Here is a 16,601-nt window from a genome sequence, read left to right as displayed (position 1 = left end):
ATTACCTTTTTCAATAAATATACCTTATTTTTATTTGCCTTTAATAGAACTAACTCTTGAAGTAGCTCTATGTAAACAATTTTTTTAAGATTGCCATTCATGAAGGCAACCTTAACATTAAGATACTTGATGTTTCATCTTCTTTGTATTACAATTGTTATTACAAATCTAATTATGGGCCATCTAACAAGTGAAGCAAAAGTGTCTTGGTAATCAATTCCTTTGTTTTGCTCTAAGCCTCTTGCAACAAGTCTTACTTGAGTTTTTTTATACAACCGTCAACAACCATTTTGATTTTTAAAACATTTTTTAAGATTATTAAGAGTTTTTCTTGTAATAAGATTATCAAATTTGATGTTTCAATTTTTTGTATTGAATCTAATTTTTCATTCATTGCTTTTATACATCTTCTATCACAAATATACTAAATGAGACACCAAACAAGAAGTTGAATAAAAGAGTTTCAATAAAAAAGTTGCCATATTGCTTGAAGATAAGGCAACCTTAGGAAGCTTTTTCAAAAAGTTTATATACTGCTTGAAGATGAAAGTACCTTAGAAAGCTTTACAAGAAGTTTATATGTTGCTTAAAGATGAAGCATTCTTAAGAAGCTTTTAAAATAATTTCTTTAATCTTTTTAGAATTTTTTTAGAATTTATTAAAATATTCTAAAAATATTCTTATAATCTTCTTATTAGATGTCTATAAGATCACATCTCCTTTTAATTCCGAGTTCTACAAGGAGAATTGGTTTCATATCTCTTTTCTTTGTTATATACATCCTATTAGTAGCTTCATAAAGAAGTCATCCTAAAATAGGTTTAGGTTTTTGAAGATAGTATTGATGAAACTCCTACACTTTTTTGTAGTGCATTAATTAATTTTTTTGCTAGTTTCCATATATGCTCATTCATATCATAGGCATACTAATGAATAGAATAATCCAACTTATATCTTTTTTGCTTAAAATTAAAGATCTTTTTCATCTTGTATTCCACATGTTTATCTATTTCAATGTAAGGCAGTGATGGTTGCGTTCCTTTTGAAATAGTTGATTCTAAATAAGCTTCTAAGAGAAAAATATGAAAGATCAGATGTAACTTCATAGATGTGGATAGTTCCAACTAATAAGCCATTAGATTGATTTACTTTTGAATATAAAATGGCTCCAATCTTTGATAGTTTAACTTATTGCAAAGTTGATTGGTCTTCATATTTGATTGAAGAAGCCATAATTTATCTTCAACTTAAAAGGTAAGAGATTCTTTTCTTAATTTGTCTAAAGATACTTTGTAAGAATCTTCAGCTATTTATAAATGGATCTTCAAAGTTATTTGGTGCTTTGATAATTATTTTGCAAGATCTTTAAATGCTAGATTTTCATTCTTTGATGTACCTTACAAATCAAGCTTTGGATAATAACAATAATTAAAGTAGAATGGTGTTTATTGAATCAAAGCATGAATAGTATAATTATAAGCAAACTTTGTTAAAAATAAATATGAGGTTCAATTATCTTGTTGATAGTTGATGATAAATCACAAATTCTACTTCAAAATTTAATTGACTCATCTTGTTTGACCATCTGTTTGAAGGTAGAGGGTAGATGAGAATTTAATATATACCTTTAATATTTCAAAAAATATATATTCAAAACTTTGATATAAACTGAGGTCTTCATTTATAAATGATTTCATCAAATAGGCCATGATATCGATATATATTATCAAGAAAGAGCCTTGCTATTTCTTCTCCAAAAATTATCTTTTTGCACAAGAAAAAATATGCCATCTTTTTAAATTGATCCACAACAACATAGACAACACCAAATGTAATTGATGGCAGAAAATTGATTATAAAATCCATTAATACTGAAGACCATAAAAGCTTTAGTATTGATAGCAGTTGTACAAGTTTATAAGAACAATATCAAGAATTCTTAAATTTTAAATAAATTTCATACGAGAGGATAAAGTCTTTCATAATCATCTACATTTGAGGTGATCAAAAAATCTCAAGAAATAAGCTTTAATGTTTTGTTAAACCCTAAATGTTCTGCAGCTAAAAAATCATGATAAGATTATTTTGGCTTCACAAGAATGGTATATTACTAATCAAATATCACTTCTCTAGCTTTTAGAATAAGATATGATTTCTTTGATAAAACATCTGATAGTCCTTGCTGCTTTTTTGGTTGATATATAATTATAAAATCAAAATGAGATAATGACAAATTCCAAGAATCTTAGGTGCAATTCAAAATCCTAGCTGACATGAAATATCCCAATTTTTTGTGATATATATATATATATATATATATATATAAGATGTGTAGCACATTCTAATAAGTGACATTATTCTTAAAAAGAGTCTATAATTACAAGAAACTCTTTATCATAAATCTCATAAATGATCTTTGCAAATGCTTCTAAAAAAGCTTCAAAATTACTCAATATTGGAGATCTTTTCTCAAATAAAGGAGTAAATCAAGATAAGATTTGTCATATGAGCAAGGTTCTAACTAAACCAATTTGTGACTACTCTATTAGATAGCATCCATATTGTAGAAAAATTATTAATTGAATTTGATTAACAAACCTTCAAAACTTTGAGTGCATGCTATTAAATGTTTTTGAAAGACTAATCCAAGGCTCCTTATATAATTGAATAGGTAATTTTTTTTTGTTGAGGTACATGTATCAATGCCTCCTTGGATGTAAAAGCTTAAGAAAGTAGTTGCACCATAGGCTAACTTACTTCACATCTTGCATCACCATAAAATCTTGCAAAATATTTCTCAATTTTAATAGTTCTATGAACTAAAGTGTTCAGTGTGTTCATAATAATATCTAACTTAGACTTAGAAGACTCAACCATACTAACATCTTTACCTTTAGCCATCTTGAAAGAAAAAAAAAAGAATTTTTAAATAATATAAACTTAGAAGAGGGTACTTTGCAATCTCTAAAGACCTTAGATGGCTTCAAAAAGAAAGATAATTCATTCTTTGTCAAAAAAGTTCAAACTTTAGTAATGTTAAGAGGGGAGTCTTAACCAATTATTATAGATACACTAAATACGAGATCAAATAAGAAGTTGACTGAAAAAATTTCAACAAGAAAGATAACAAGAATTTAATTAAATCAGGTAAGTAGAAAATCAATATCAAATAGGTGAATGAGAGCTTTAAGAGATATATTATCGAGACTAAGCATCTCTTCAACCTCCACTCTAATATATAAAAAGTATTAGAAAGCTTTTTAAGAAGTTTTCATATTGCTTGAAGATGAAGCAATCTTAGGAAGTTTTATAAGAATTTCTTTAATCTTCTTAGCACTTTTAAAATTTGCTTGAATATTTTAAAAACCATCTAAAATCTTTTAAAATATTCTAAAAATATTTTTAAAATCTTATAGAATATAATAAAATATTTAAGAATATTCTTAGAATATTATAGAATCTTTTTTGAATCTTTTAGAATCTAATAAAATATTTTAAGAATATTCCTAAAATCTTCTTATTAGATGTCTACAACATCCTGTATGTTATATGGTTTATTCAAATATTATTGGATCTTTATGCTCGATATTATATATATATATATATATATATATATAATCTTTTAATTATGACAAGAATATTTATATACAAGATGATTGTCTCATTATAGATGTAATTTATTCCCTATTAATGGCTTTAGTAACTACCTATCCAATAATAATATGATAGATGTTAGAGCCTTCAAGTGTGTCTAGAAAATAAATACTTTGTTGTAATGTGAATGTATTTAGAGTCTTTTGTACATTAGAGTGAGTTGTTTATTGTAGAATTACCATGTCAAGTTGTACTTATGGTACTTAAAAGTATGACTTCTTCATCTATTTATACTTATATGAAGGTATTTGATTTGTATGGTTGTATGACATTTTTTAATTCCAATATCTACTTATTGATTATTACATATTATGAAATGACTATTTGTCTTTTTTAAGGATAAAAATAGCCTACATGCTTTGATTTTTAAGTCATAACTTGAGAACAAACATCAAAACAATCTAGATTGTAACTTGTTTCTCTCATATTTGAGAACATGCACATATGCTAAGCAACCAAAAACTTATAAGTAATCTACTTTGGATTTTATTCCAATATAGACCTCTTTAGAGAATAACCTGCAATTTTTACTAGTTGGCTATGTATTGTGTAAGTTGATGGGTTAACAATTCCACTCCATAAGTATGCTTGAGCACTACATGCTACTAACATGCTGCGTAGTGTTCTATACAACCTCTCTGGTATTCTATTGTGATCGAGAGTAAGCGCATGGATCTTATAGTACACAATGCCATTGTCTGTTAGAACTCTTGTGAGGTGTACTCACCTCGTTGGTCACACTTAAAGGTTCTTAAATTTATGATCCGAAAATGCTTTGAATAATACACTTCTCTTTCCTCTAACAGAGTGTGTCTGTCCACAAGCAAAACGTACATTGGAGTGCCCTACATTTGTGAAGAGGAGGGTCAAACAATTTGATTGCCTCCTCATCCTCCTCGTTGATGTCGGTGTTATCGATCGGTAGCGCCGCGAGACGAAGGAAGGAAGCGGTGAGAGCGGGATTCCAGCAGCAGCAGGGGACTCCAGCACCAACAAAGTCCCCTGGTCCACGAATGCAGGCTGGCCTTGGGAAGGGGGGGCAGTGCAAGTTGCGGTGTGAAAGCGCGAAACCGTTCGATTTGTGGGAAGCACTGACTGGATGGCACAGGGACGCCACGTGGACCAGGCCAGTCCCAAGGCAGGAAGCCCCTCCCTCCCAATTCCCGATCCGTGCCGTCGAACGATATTCGAGCGCGAGAGACAGACGGACGAACGAACGAGCGAGGGAGCGAGATGGATAGATATCTGAGGGAAGAGCGGCGGGACCACAGACAGATGCCGTCATCGAGATGGTCAGTCATATGTGGGATCTGCGGGCCACAGGGGAGAGGAACTTCTGCGAAGAAGGCTGGGCCTCCTTCTGTCCCTCCCTCCCTCGCCCTCCTTCCTGGTCCTTCGTTCCTTCCTGTGTTGCTGTTGTTGATTAGGCACGCAGAATGCATTCGGACAACAGAGCTTTCTCATCTCTCAGACGACGCTGCACCCCCACCCCCCGCATCTACTAACAACCTCTTCCTGACCTAGCTCAGATCGAAGTCTTCGCCACTCTGCGTTTGGCCATTCAATTCGCGCTCCCGCTGCGCTCAAATTGGGGCAGCTGATGTTTGGGCCCGTTTTGGTGCGGGTTGTCGCGGTTTAGGGCTCGGGCGCGTTCGGGAGCTCGGCGTGACGAGGGGAGGAGGTGGTGCCATGCGGTTTTCGGAGGTGGCCTCGAGGCGGGCGTGTGGCGGTGTGGTTGGGATGGTGCGAGTGAGGAGGACGTGAGCGGTGCGTGGGCCGAGATGCGTGGGCGGAGCGACGCGTGGTTTGGTTGAGTGAGGGGCCGCGGAGGCGATCGTCAGGCTTGGATTGTGGTTGCAGCGGTTATGGAGGAGATTGGTGCGGTTGAGCCTCCGCGTACGGATGCGCGAGGTTTAGCGGAGGAGAGGGAGAGGGAGAGGGAGGGGGAGCGTGAGGGGAGTGAGAGCGAGAGGGGCAGGGGCGTAGGTGTCAGAGAAGAAGCTGATAATCGGAGCCACGGGCAACTGCCGGACGGGGACCCTGACGACGAAGAGGACGTGTGTCGAATCTGTAGGACGCCCGGGGACGAGGAGTCGTCTCTGTACCATCCGTGTGCCTGTAGTGGCAGTATCAAATATGTGCACCAGGAATGTCTTCTGCAGTGGCTCAACCACAGTAATGCGCGGCAGTGCGAGGTACGGCTTGGATTTTGGCAGATTTGGTGGCCATGGAGGAAGCCCTTTGTAAGGGCATGCTTAGGGTTCTCCGCGGGGTGTTGTAGACTGGCAGATCGGATCACTGGTTCCGTGATGACTCTGGAAAGATTAGGTCTGATTAGGTTCGATGTCGAGGGTCCGGTTTCGGGACTGCAGCACATCGGATTCTCCGTTGTTGCCTAACGCGCAATTCGCAAGGGCGATCTGTGGCTGTGGTTGTTCCGGTTCTTGGCCGAGGATCCGAAACCCGGCAGATTGACGTTGCGTCGGTGACTGGTTGAGGAATGAGACTGGAATTTGAAATGCATTTTGCGGCAGCTGAAAGTGGACTGGAGTCGTGCGACTTCTCACATTCTGACCTAAAGCGTGCCTCAGATTGTGTGTTGTCGTTTTTTGGTTCCCGGGAGTGATGGTCATCTTACGTTCAGTGCGTGGACATGGGCTTGGTGGGACGAGTTGTGCTAAAACAATTAGGTTTGACGAGCTGGTAGTTGCGTGGTTGTGACGATGGTGAGGCGAGGAAATGACGATGTGTTGGGTTGGCGATGCAGGTTTGCAAGCATATGTTTGCATTTTCGCCCGTGTATGCACCTGACGCACCTGCGAGGCTGCCCGTGCGGGAGCTGTTCCTGGGCATGACAGTGAAGGCTCTGAAGGGGGCACGGTTCTTTATTCGCCTGCTGTTTGTAGTCTGCGTGTGGCTTCTGCTGATCCCGTTTGTAACTCTTTGGATTTGGAGGTTTACGTTCGTGAGGAGTTTGGTGGAAGCGAAGCGACTGTTTTTCAGCCGGTGGACTTTTAGTCTGCTACTCACAGACTGCTTGCACGGGTTCCTACTGTCGGCTGGAATCGTGTTTATCTTCCTGGGCGTGACGTCATTGAGGGAATATTTTCGGCACCTGCGAGAAATAGCTGGAGGGCAGGATGGCGACAGGGAGGATGAAGCAGTGGACAGGGGCTTGGGAGGCCGAGCTGGCAGGCGCCTGGGCCAGGTGGTTGCCGGAGTGAGAGGTTTTGGAGGTGACGGGGGTCAGGCAATCGGAGGCCCGCATGGCAATCACGAGATGGTCGTTGTGCCTGCGCCTGCTCAGGGTCTCGCAGCTGGAGCCGGTCAGTTGCTGCGGCGGAACGCCGAGAACGTGGCTCTTCGGCTGGAGATGCAAGCTGCACGGCTGGAGGCACATGTGGAACAGATGTTTGATGCTGTCGAGGATGCGGATGGTGCCGAGGACGTGCCGTTCGACGAGCTCGTGGGAATGCAAGGTCCCGTTTTTCACTTACTGGAGAACGCGGTTACAGTAAGTTCCAGCGATCGTGTCGCAGTCGAATGCATGGCAATTTATAGAGGCAATGTGGCACCTGCGGTCGTTAAGATTGTACGGCGATTAAATGGGCAAGAGATGCGGATTTTGCGGGGTGATGTTTGTGGTTGTTCAGAGTTCTAACCAGCAGTGCGTGGACGTGGTGTTGTGTTCGCAGGTGCTGCTGAGCAATGCAATTTTTCTGGGAATAGTTGCTCTGATACCATTCACTCTTGGTCGGATCATTATTTCTGTTTTCTGGAAGATACTGGTAGCTACGGGAAGTGCCAGAACCATGACACGTTGGTCAGAGATATCCATGGGCGTGTTCGGTGTGAATGGCAGCTCCGCTGCCCGGGGTCTGGACATCAGTTCTGCTGCTCTGTTGGTGGGGGAAGAGAGAGAGAACAACGGTAGCTTTTTCAAGTTACTTGCCGAGCATAGTATCTCAAGCGAGAGCGCAGCTTCGGTTGCGATACCCGTGAATGCGGTGAAAGAAGCTGTGGTTCAGGTGTCGGCGTTCAGGTTTTCAGATGCGACAACAGTGGCTGTTGGCTACGCGGCAATATTTTCAGCTGTAGTGTTCTACCTGGGACTCATCGTCCTGATAAGATATAGTCGAGGGGAACCTATGACTGTTGGAAGAATCCGCGGGGTTGCTTCTATGGCGGAGGCTGCGCCGTCAGTAGCGCGGCAAGTGATAGCCGGGGTGAGCTACATGGCTACAGGGGTGAAGGTGGCGTTCCTGCTGTTCATCGAGCTTGGAGTATTTCCACTGCTGTGTGGATGGTGGTTGGATGTATGTACTTTAGGCATCCGTGACGTTACATTGACGCAGGCTGTATCATTTCTCTCGTCCTCCCCTTCGATGAGCTCTTTTCTGCATTGGCTGGTGGGGATCGTGTACATGTTGCAGATCAGCATATTCGTGAGTCTGTTGCGAGAGGTACCAGACGTTTTTCTTGGTCATTTGAAGTTTTCAAGGGTTTCAAGAATAAGTAGTTTTAACTCTAGGAAATCCTCTTCGTGTACTTGGTCAAGTATGATCCAGGGTCGTTGTTAGTCGTGCCGCTAGGATAGGTGCTGGTGTTTGCGCGTGACGGAGTGTTGTTCCCTCAATATTTCTTGCTTCGTTTGTTGTCATCCCAGTTGTTTTCTCATCTTCTTGGCTTTGCTTGTGAAAACTATTGTGAGTGGTTGCTGTGTTCGACTGATCGTCTGTTCTTGATTGGCACTTTTTTGTACAAGAAGGAACAATGGGTGTGGGTCCGAACAAGGGAGGTGCGTGTGGTGTTAGTCACGTGCGTTTATTGATCCATTGGGATTGTGTTGCGTTCCAGGTGTTGAAACCAGGGGTTTTGTATTTCCTGCGGGATCCGGCGGATCCAAACTACAACCCATTCCGGGATCTGATCGATGATCCCTTGCACAAGCATGCACGCCGTGTGCTTCTTTCTGTGGTGGTGTACGGCAGCCTGATTGTGATGCTGGTGTTTTTGCCAGTCAGACTGGCGATTTCGATTGCCCCTCGTATGTTTCCACTAGACATAAGGTGAGGGCACAGGCTCGAGGAAGTAGTTAACGGGAAGAGGTTGTGCTGGGACTATGTTTAGCTGCCCTTGATGTGTTCGAGTGATGTTCATTGGGTAGCAAGTTGAGTGGATCCCACGGTTGAGTGGGGGTTTCTTAGCTTACTGGTCTCGTGAGTTGCAACATGCGCTGAGGGGAACGGGTTGTTGTGTTTCTTGCAGGGTATCCGATCCGTTCACGGAGATCCCAGCAGACATGTTGCTATTTCATATTTGTATACCATTCGCTGTGGAGCACTTCAGACCGCGTGCAACCATCAAGAGCGTCTTGTTCCATTGGTTCTCGACTGTCGGGTGGGCTTTGGGTCTGTCGGAGTTTCTACTCCCTGGAGCCGAGGAGGCAAATGGAGTTGGTGGCAATAATGAGGAAGAGAGGGGGGTTGGAGGACAAGAGAGAGGCGACAACTTTGATGGTAATCACCCAAGAGGTGAACACGGTGATGGTGCAGGAAATCGTCACCAGATTGGTACAGCGTCTGGTATGGATGCGGAGGACGAGGCTTCCGACAACGAGGGCGAACATGACACGGATGAGTAAGTGGACTTCCGCACGTGTGTGTGATGTGCCGGTGGCGCTACCTAGGATGGAGTAGCGCTTACGATAGGTTCTTGCATATGGATGGTGAGGCGACGTGCTTGCCGTTGTGCTGGAAGGATTGGATCTATGCTAGGAGTACACTTTGGCTTTCAGGTGACCTTTGAACGGTCTGTGCCCGAAGTGTGTGTTTCGTATCCGACTCACGTGGGTTATATGCACCAGCCGGGTCGCAACTGGGTGGTGTTGGGAAGCCATGCACCTGGGCAGGCTTGGGGTGGGGTACCACATTCGAGGAGCGATTTGCTAGTAGCGTGCTTTCTTGTTGTGTGGAAGCGAGTTTGGTTGATTTCACCCCACTGACCATTGCGCTGTATTGATCATCAGGTACCGATTTGCATCGCGAATGGTGCTTCTTTTACTAGGGGCATGGTTAACTCTTCTAGCATTCAATTCGGCCATGGTGCTGCTTCCCATTTCCATTGGGCGAATCATAATCACTTCGTTCTCTCGTCTTCCTATTACGCGTGGTGCTAAATGCAACGGTGAGAAGGGCGCCTGGGCTGCACCAGAGTTTGATTTGTGCAGTCAATCGTAGTACGTGCTAGTTCGGTGTGGTCTATTCGGTGATAATCTAGAGTGGTTGTGTGATGGATGTAGAGATGTGTGCATGTGCTCATGGTAGGAATGGTCGAATCGTTGTTTCGTCCTGGGGGTATTTTGTGTTGGTTGGTGAAACTGGGGTTTTGCGTTTTCACACGGATGTTTGTTTTGTTACAGACTTGTACGCATTCAATATTGGGTGTTACGTGCTTTGGGCCACCGCTGCAGCAATACAGTATGTGGTGGATTACCTGCGGACCCACGACATTCGGGTGTTTTTGCGACAGGTTGTGAAGTGGTCATCCATCGTGGCCAAAAGCTTTGTGCTTCTCTCCCTCTGGGTAGGCGCAGTATCCTCGCCTTGTCTTAAACCTTGATCGTTGGGTTGTAAAGATTGACAGATTGTGCAGATCGAGCAGCCGAAAGCATGGAGTGGTCGTTAGACTTGCTTCGTGTGTTTTGAGGGGATTGCTTCTACCTGGCGTATCCAATTAGAAGACAATTCTGGGTTTTGGAAAGATGTACGAGTCGCTTAGATGGGCTCGTGGTGGGCACATGAGCAATACTGAGTGGATGTTGTGGGTTGCAGGTTGTGGTAATTCCCGTGCTTATTGGGCTTCTCTTCGAGCTGCTGGTTGTGGTTCCCTTGCGAGTGCCTATTGATGAGAGCCCAGTGTTTCTCCTGTACCAAGACTGGGCGTTGGGATTGGTGTTTCTGAAGATCTGGACAAGGCTGGTGAGTGGGTTTTTGTGTGGAGGAGTTGGTTGTTAGTTGCAAGGATTAGTGCTGGCGCATGGTCAAGCTGGTGGCACGCTTGTTTGGGTTGATGTTTTAATCTAGTGATCGTTTTGTTGTCTTGTTTCTGGTGTGTGGATAGCTTGGACATCCCTGGCAGAGTGATTGGGATTTCCTTGTCGTAGTGTGGTGTATGTGAAACGTGGGGTGTTTGAACATGTAAGGCCTGCTGTTCATTTAACAGGTGACGTTTGGACAGATCGTGCCCCTGGTGGATGACAGCTGGCGAGTGAAGTTCGAGCAAGTTCGGACCGATGGGTTTTCCCATTTAAGAGGTTGGTGGGTGTTCACAGCAATCGTGGGCCCGGTTCTTATCCAGCTGTTGACAGCTCTGTGCGTGCCGTATGTGTTTGGGCGGGGAGTGTTCCCTCTGTTCGGGTGTTCAATGAAGGTGAATTCGGCAGTGTATCGCTATGCTTGGTTGGGTTGCCTATTGTTGGGAATCGTCTGGTACGGTGGACAGCGACTGCATCGATGGGTATTGGATCTTCACGATGCCATCCGCGACGATCGCTACCTTGTGGGACGGCGACTGCACAATTACGGGGAGCAGAAGAAAGCTGCAGCTGATCCGGAGTTATTGAGACTGGCGTCGTCAGGTAGGACATGTGTTAAAGGCTGATGCGTTTGTGTTGATGGATCTATGTCGCGAGAGTGGGAGCAATGCGGCCGTTTTTTTTTTACTTTTTATTCCGTAGATTGTTGGCAAATGATGGGAGGAATGAGAGAATGCGGATCAGGTTACAGTAACAGGTTCTATTGCGGAGATCGGTTTCCAGTTTTGGGTCCATCTTAAGGGTACTGCGAACAGCTGATCTGCGGTGGGTATTTGCACGAGGCGACAACGCTAACGACTTGTGATGTGGCAGGGTTGGCAGAAGCTGAAGACGCTGCAGTCGTGCAAGCAGGTGAAGCAGCGTCACAGGCAGGGGAGCGGGAAGGCAGTGGGGAGGAATTGGAAGCAGCAGCTGGCTGCGCGGGCGGGATTGCGAGCGATTCAGACAGGATGATGGACCCTGCAGTGATGGGGGCTCACAGGATGGAGGCGAGCGCGAGCACACTAAAATTCCGGGGTGCTGTCAGCCATGAAAGCACCAGGAGCTAAGACATTACTCAGTCTTGCATTGTGGTGGACGAACCACATAATGCGGACTTCGAGTTGCACTTATGTATAAATGTAGGTAGGCACGCAGGTTTGTTGAGCAATGTACGTGCCTGTGTGTGGCTGCGTATTTCGTCGGTCGGACGATGGGCCTGTTGCGATGCAGCGGATCACCTGGACCGATTGCTACAACTGACCAAGTCTCGCCACGGTCTGCATTGCGCGCGCTGTGGCGTGGTGGTAGAACTTTTCATGACATGGAGATTTCGTATAGAGAGGGAGGTGACATGGAACGTTTGTAGGTAGAGTAGCTCCTGTTAAATTCAACCCCATTTTTTTGTACCATCACTGTGGACAGTTTCTCACGAGTAAGCCTTGTGGTATAAAGATGTCTATATTTCATGACGAGGTTGTAGGCTCTTGTGGTTTGCCCAATTTGGAATTTGTAGTACAGTTGGTCTGGTGATTTGCGGTTCATGCGTGAAGCGGTGTTTCAGCTCGCAGCGAGGGGAAGTTTACTGTAGGTGTTGCTGCAAACATGGCATGCTAGCTGTTAGACGTTGACTCGTGTGTTTTCCGCGATATTAGTTACCGATACGCAAGCGCTCCTGAACGTCCCCAAAGATTGGGGTTGTGTCCAAGATCGACGGGAATGTTACGAATACAAAGTTATACCAATTAATGCTTCACGAAAGATTTTTTTTTTCGGAGGTATGACGTCTGAATGACCAGTTGGTGCCCACGCATCTACTATCCTTGGAAGATCATGTGCTGGTTAAGTTATGAATCTACAAATTTTGAAACTTTCTGGAAACAATTTTCAAACCTATGGTTTGATTACTCTCTACATTGTAGATACTCTGTCCATTGAAAATCTTGATGTTGTCGGGGCTATGTTCAACCAAAATATGCCTAGCTCAATTTTCCCTTGTGAAACAACCTAGTTCCCAAACATTGGTTTACACTAGGCGGTTGGAGTGAGCTAAACTAACCCCACAGGAGCCCCACATTAGAACGTTTTTTAGGTAATATGTTCTAATTAGTTGTTTTTGTATTTTATAATCCAACTAAATTTCCATTCGAAAATTATTCTATTGGATTCAATCAATTAAAAATTGATTTAGTGTAGCTCATCAGGCATTTAGAAGATTCCTAGCTCATCAAGCAGGGAAGTAGATAGTAAAAAAACAATTGTTGTTGTGTTGTAACATGGCTATTGGATGAAAGAAAGAGGAAAGTATTACATTATAAAAGAATTTATTTTAAAAAATAATAGAAAATTAAAATAAAAACATAGATAAAAGATAAGAAGGCAGTAAAATAATTTAGTTGCGTTTTTGTAAAAATAGCTTTTATATACTTTGTAGGGCCAAAAACAAGGCAATCTAAGCTAGGTTAGCAAAAATAGTATTAAACTCACTTTAAACAAATGCTTTTGTTTTATACCTTTGCATCCTCTAATATTGCATTAAAGGTTGCTTGTACTTAACTAGTTTCAACCCTAGAAGAAATCCAACGACTTAATTCTATAGGATCATTCATTCAGTAGAAAGTTCTTGGCTTCATCGAAAGTCCTGAAACACCTAAACTGAGTCCCCTTGAAACCATTGTCGGACAATCTACACATCTCCCAACTAGTGTTAACTAGTGTTGATCGTCTTTCAATCTCTAGTTCAAATGATCGTCTTTCTCTGGATGTGGCCGGGCCTTCTTCTGGTTTTCAAGAAGTTTCGGTGAAGCCGTTCTACTCTTCTCGAAGTCAGACATACTGATTGTTGTACTAGTTTATCTATGCTTAAGATAATTTCAAGGTAGATACAAACAATAGGATATGGTTTCCTTCGATTTCACCAAGTTGTAGAGTGCCCTCGAAGATGTTGGTGTCCAACTCAGTTGGGCTCTATGTCAAAACTTCATTGCAAACTTGATAGAGCAAATACCAGACCTTGAAGCTCACACTGACATTATAAACGATGTAGCATCAAGGACTTTTCAATCTGCTGATGTCTCCATCGTAATAGGATCTAGCTCTTAACCCTCTAGAAACGATGCAGAAACGTGTCAGAAAGTACTTCAGAGTGGTGCCAACAAGGGTAGGAAATGCTCTCTTCCAAGAACTATAAACTCAGTTCTGTGAAAGGCACCTGAATATGATGATGAAGGCTGATGGACTCCTTAATGACACTAAGCAGAAACAAATAAATAGCTTCCGTGATGTCATTGGTGCAAAGAGACAGCAAAGGAGATTACCAGCAGAGATGAAGATGATGGCTATTGGACACATGTATGATGATGAGATGACACCTCTATCGAAGAAGGACATCAAGATTTGTGACCTTAACGAATGGGAGTATAGATTAAATCTAGAATAAAAAAAAAGTTTTTTTTATGCACTTTTTGTTACTAAAAGAGATGCCAGCTTCTGTATCTGACCTTGTGTTATAAAATCTCCTTTGTTTTTATTGTACAAATCTTGTATCTGGTCTTCTGAAAAGAGATTCTCAAGTGTAGAGTCAAGTACTATTCGTCTTCCATTCTTCTCTAGATTATTTGATATGTACATCCTGAGCAACTTTGATGCAGATGACAATGATGATTGGTTATCTTTGACCTTAATAGCTGTAACGTCCGCACCTTGTCGTTTGAGTACGTTCAAAAGCTTGATAAAGGAATCTGTGACATCCCTTGGAGTATCAAACGGGTTTGCTCTTTCTTGTTGCTTTTTAACTATCCTTCCATCGAGAAACTTATCAAGAGGTTCAGTAATCAGAGCATCAAAGTCTGCACTGCTGATATTACTAATGTTGTTGGTGTTCTTTAGTTGCTTGAGAAGATCAATCGCCACAAGCATGTTTCTGTTAACTGTTCGAGATACAACATACTTGATCTTTTCCTTGGAAAGGACTTTCTCTGGAGTATATGTGAATACCTCTGATGTATCCATCTCCTCGATTTTCTGTGAAGAATATTTGTAAGACCTCTGCGGAGGTGAAGGATATACCTTCTTGGGTGCTCTGCTTAGCAGCATAGGTGTCAATGTTAGTGTCTTATGTCTGGTGTCCATGTTGATGAGTGTTTATAACAAAAGCAGATGATGCTTCTTTGTAGTATATAATAAAAAAATCAGTGGTACTAACAGATAAAAATAAAAAAAAAAAACTATTATATTACAACTAGTCTGCTATTACATTAAGTTTACTTTGTTCTTGTCATCACTAGAGACTCATACATGCAAGATAATAAGTACTCATTAGAGGACATGAACTTGTTCCTGTCAAGTCTATCTCTTGTTTCCAACTTAAATCCTATATTGGTAAATCGCTCAATCAGCTTATCTACTTCTACTAAATCCTCTGTTTGATTTGTCACGATAGTATTAGGAATATGTATGTATATCTTATTGTTACTTTCTAATCTAATAGAATATGCTTCACATGTATATTCTTTTGTCTTTCTTGCTTCAAAGAACTCTATTATGTACTTCTTGGACATAACAATGCATAAGAATACACATTTATGCTTATCAGAGAATATCCTTTGAGCAATTCTAATAAGCTTTTCAACGTCGATAAGAGTAATACAAAAGAAGCACGATAGTGTTGTTATGGACTTTTCAAATCCTCTTAAGTGTTCTATTCTTGTTTGTATCACTCTTACCTTCTTGTTAATACCAAGCCTTCTCTTAAGCTCCTTGATATTATTATGAGATGGATCCATACATGTAACGCTTTTATAATGATCCCACTTTGTAATGTCTCCTCCAAATCCTGATCCAATATCTAGCAAGTGACCAGCTCCTTTCTTTAGAAGGTCTCTTTTAACTTCGTTGTGATAGGATCTCACCATAGAAACTGTTAATCCTTTAAAGATACTAAACATATTCTTCTCTTCTCTTGTTATCTTTTTGATCCTTTCTACTATTGCAACAGAATTCGGATATGTCTTGTCTTCTCTTTCTCTTAGTAGTGTTACAGTTCCATTGGAGTTTATAATAAATTCTGAGATAGCATTTTCTTTTGGTTCCGTACTAACTTCTGACATCTTGAGCCCTGAGTCTATATTTTCCTTCTTATTATATGCCATCAAGGCCTTCTCTTGATATAATAAATCAACAGTCTTTTGAGTTTTCCATCTCATAACGGGATCAAGATAAGATTGAGAGTGCGTGTATATTAGACCATCATACTTGTTCTCTTGGATTTGCTTTTCTAGTATCTGATGCTGTCTAGAGAATGCAGAGAATGTCTTAAACATGAAATGCCTCTTTGCAACTACCAATCTCTTCTTAGTAGCCTTGTTGATTGCTAAACATACTTGAGGTATCATTCTTACTCTTTCGATTAGTGGCTTATTACCAACTACTACTCCATCTAGTATGATAATATCAAATGCATAGTATATATCACCAACAACTTCTGTATCGAAGAGAGTAAGCAAGTTACAATCACAAATACCTGATTCAATAATCGTCTCTTCTCCTTTCGTTGATATAGTATACACAGTTGCCTCGTAGCATGCAAGGAATGATCTTGTACCATCAAGCTTTAGAGATACCGATCCTTCTGATGAGTAGTTCCTTGCAAGCTCTTTTACTGTTATGTCAACAAGATTTGGGAACTTGTAGCTTTGAAGATCAAGACTAGGTACAAGCTTGTTGATTAGTTTGAATATTTGTGGGACTGTAGAAGGTCTGATACGTTCCAGTGCGAGCTCCAAAAGTTTAATATCACAACCATCATCTAGCAGTTTAAGTTCGATTTTGTAATGAGTATGTGCCTTAGACACAACTCTTGTTGAGTGGATCT

General features: G+C 41.5%; 1 protein-coding gene across 2 annotated transcripts; it reads left to right on the top strand.

Annotated features, from left to right (window-relative positions):
- Nucleotides 1–5,125: 5,125 nt before the first annotated feature.
- On the top strand, nt 5,126–12,201 carry LOC112292426 (putative E3 ubiquitin ligase SUD1). 2 transcript variants are annotated; one of them, XM_090256293.1, is made up of 10 exons: nt 5,126–5,849; nt 6,422–7,168; nt 7,350–8,117; nt 8,512–8,723; nt 8,923–9,294; nt 9,683–9,840; nt 10,076–10,239; nt 10,488–10,634; nt 10,894–11,293; nt 11,564–12,201. In XM_090256293.1, exons 1-10 carry the CDS (start codon nt 5,520–5,522, stop codon nt 11,797–11,799), a joined length of 3,534 nt encoding a protein of 1,177 aa, XP_090112419.1. In that variant the 5' UTR covers nt 5,126–5,519; the 3' UTR covers nt 11,800–12,201. The 2 variants fall into 2 exon arrangements, with proteins under 2 accessions (XP_090112419.1, XP_090112418.1); XM_090256292.1 differs by having other exon boundaries at nt 10,879–11,293.
- The last annotated feature ends 4,400 nt before the right edge of the window (nt 12,202–16,601 follow it).

Source organism: Physcomitrium patens, chromosome 15 (genome assembly GCF_059467195.1).
Source record: "Physcomitrium patens ecotype Gransden chromosome 15, ASM5946719v1, whole genome shotgun sequence".
In the NCBI taxonomy this organism is placed as follows: domain Eukaryota; kingdom Viridiplantae; phylum Streptophyta; class Bryopsida; order Funariales; family Funariaceae; genus Physcomitrium; species Physcomitrium patens.
The sequence above is the reverse complement of the archived record's forward strand: the minus strand, read 5'-3'. Positions and strand labels throughout refer to the sequence as shown.

Excerpts from the sequence above, each read along its gene's own strand:
- LOC112292426 (XM_090256292.1), top strand. The coding sequence starts at position 5,520 with ATGGAGGAGATTGGTGCGGTTGAGCCTCCGCGTACGGATGCGCGAGGT. Across the intron at positions 10,635-10,878 it reads TGAAGATCTGGACAAGGCTG|GTGACGTTTGGACAGATCGT; the intron begins GTGAGTGGGTTT and ends TTCATTTAACAG. Across the intron at positions 11,294-11,563 it reads ATTGAGACTGGCGTCGTCAG|GGTTGGCAGAAGCTGAAGAC; the intron begins GTAGGACATGTG and ends GTGATGTGGCAG.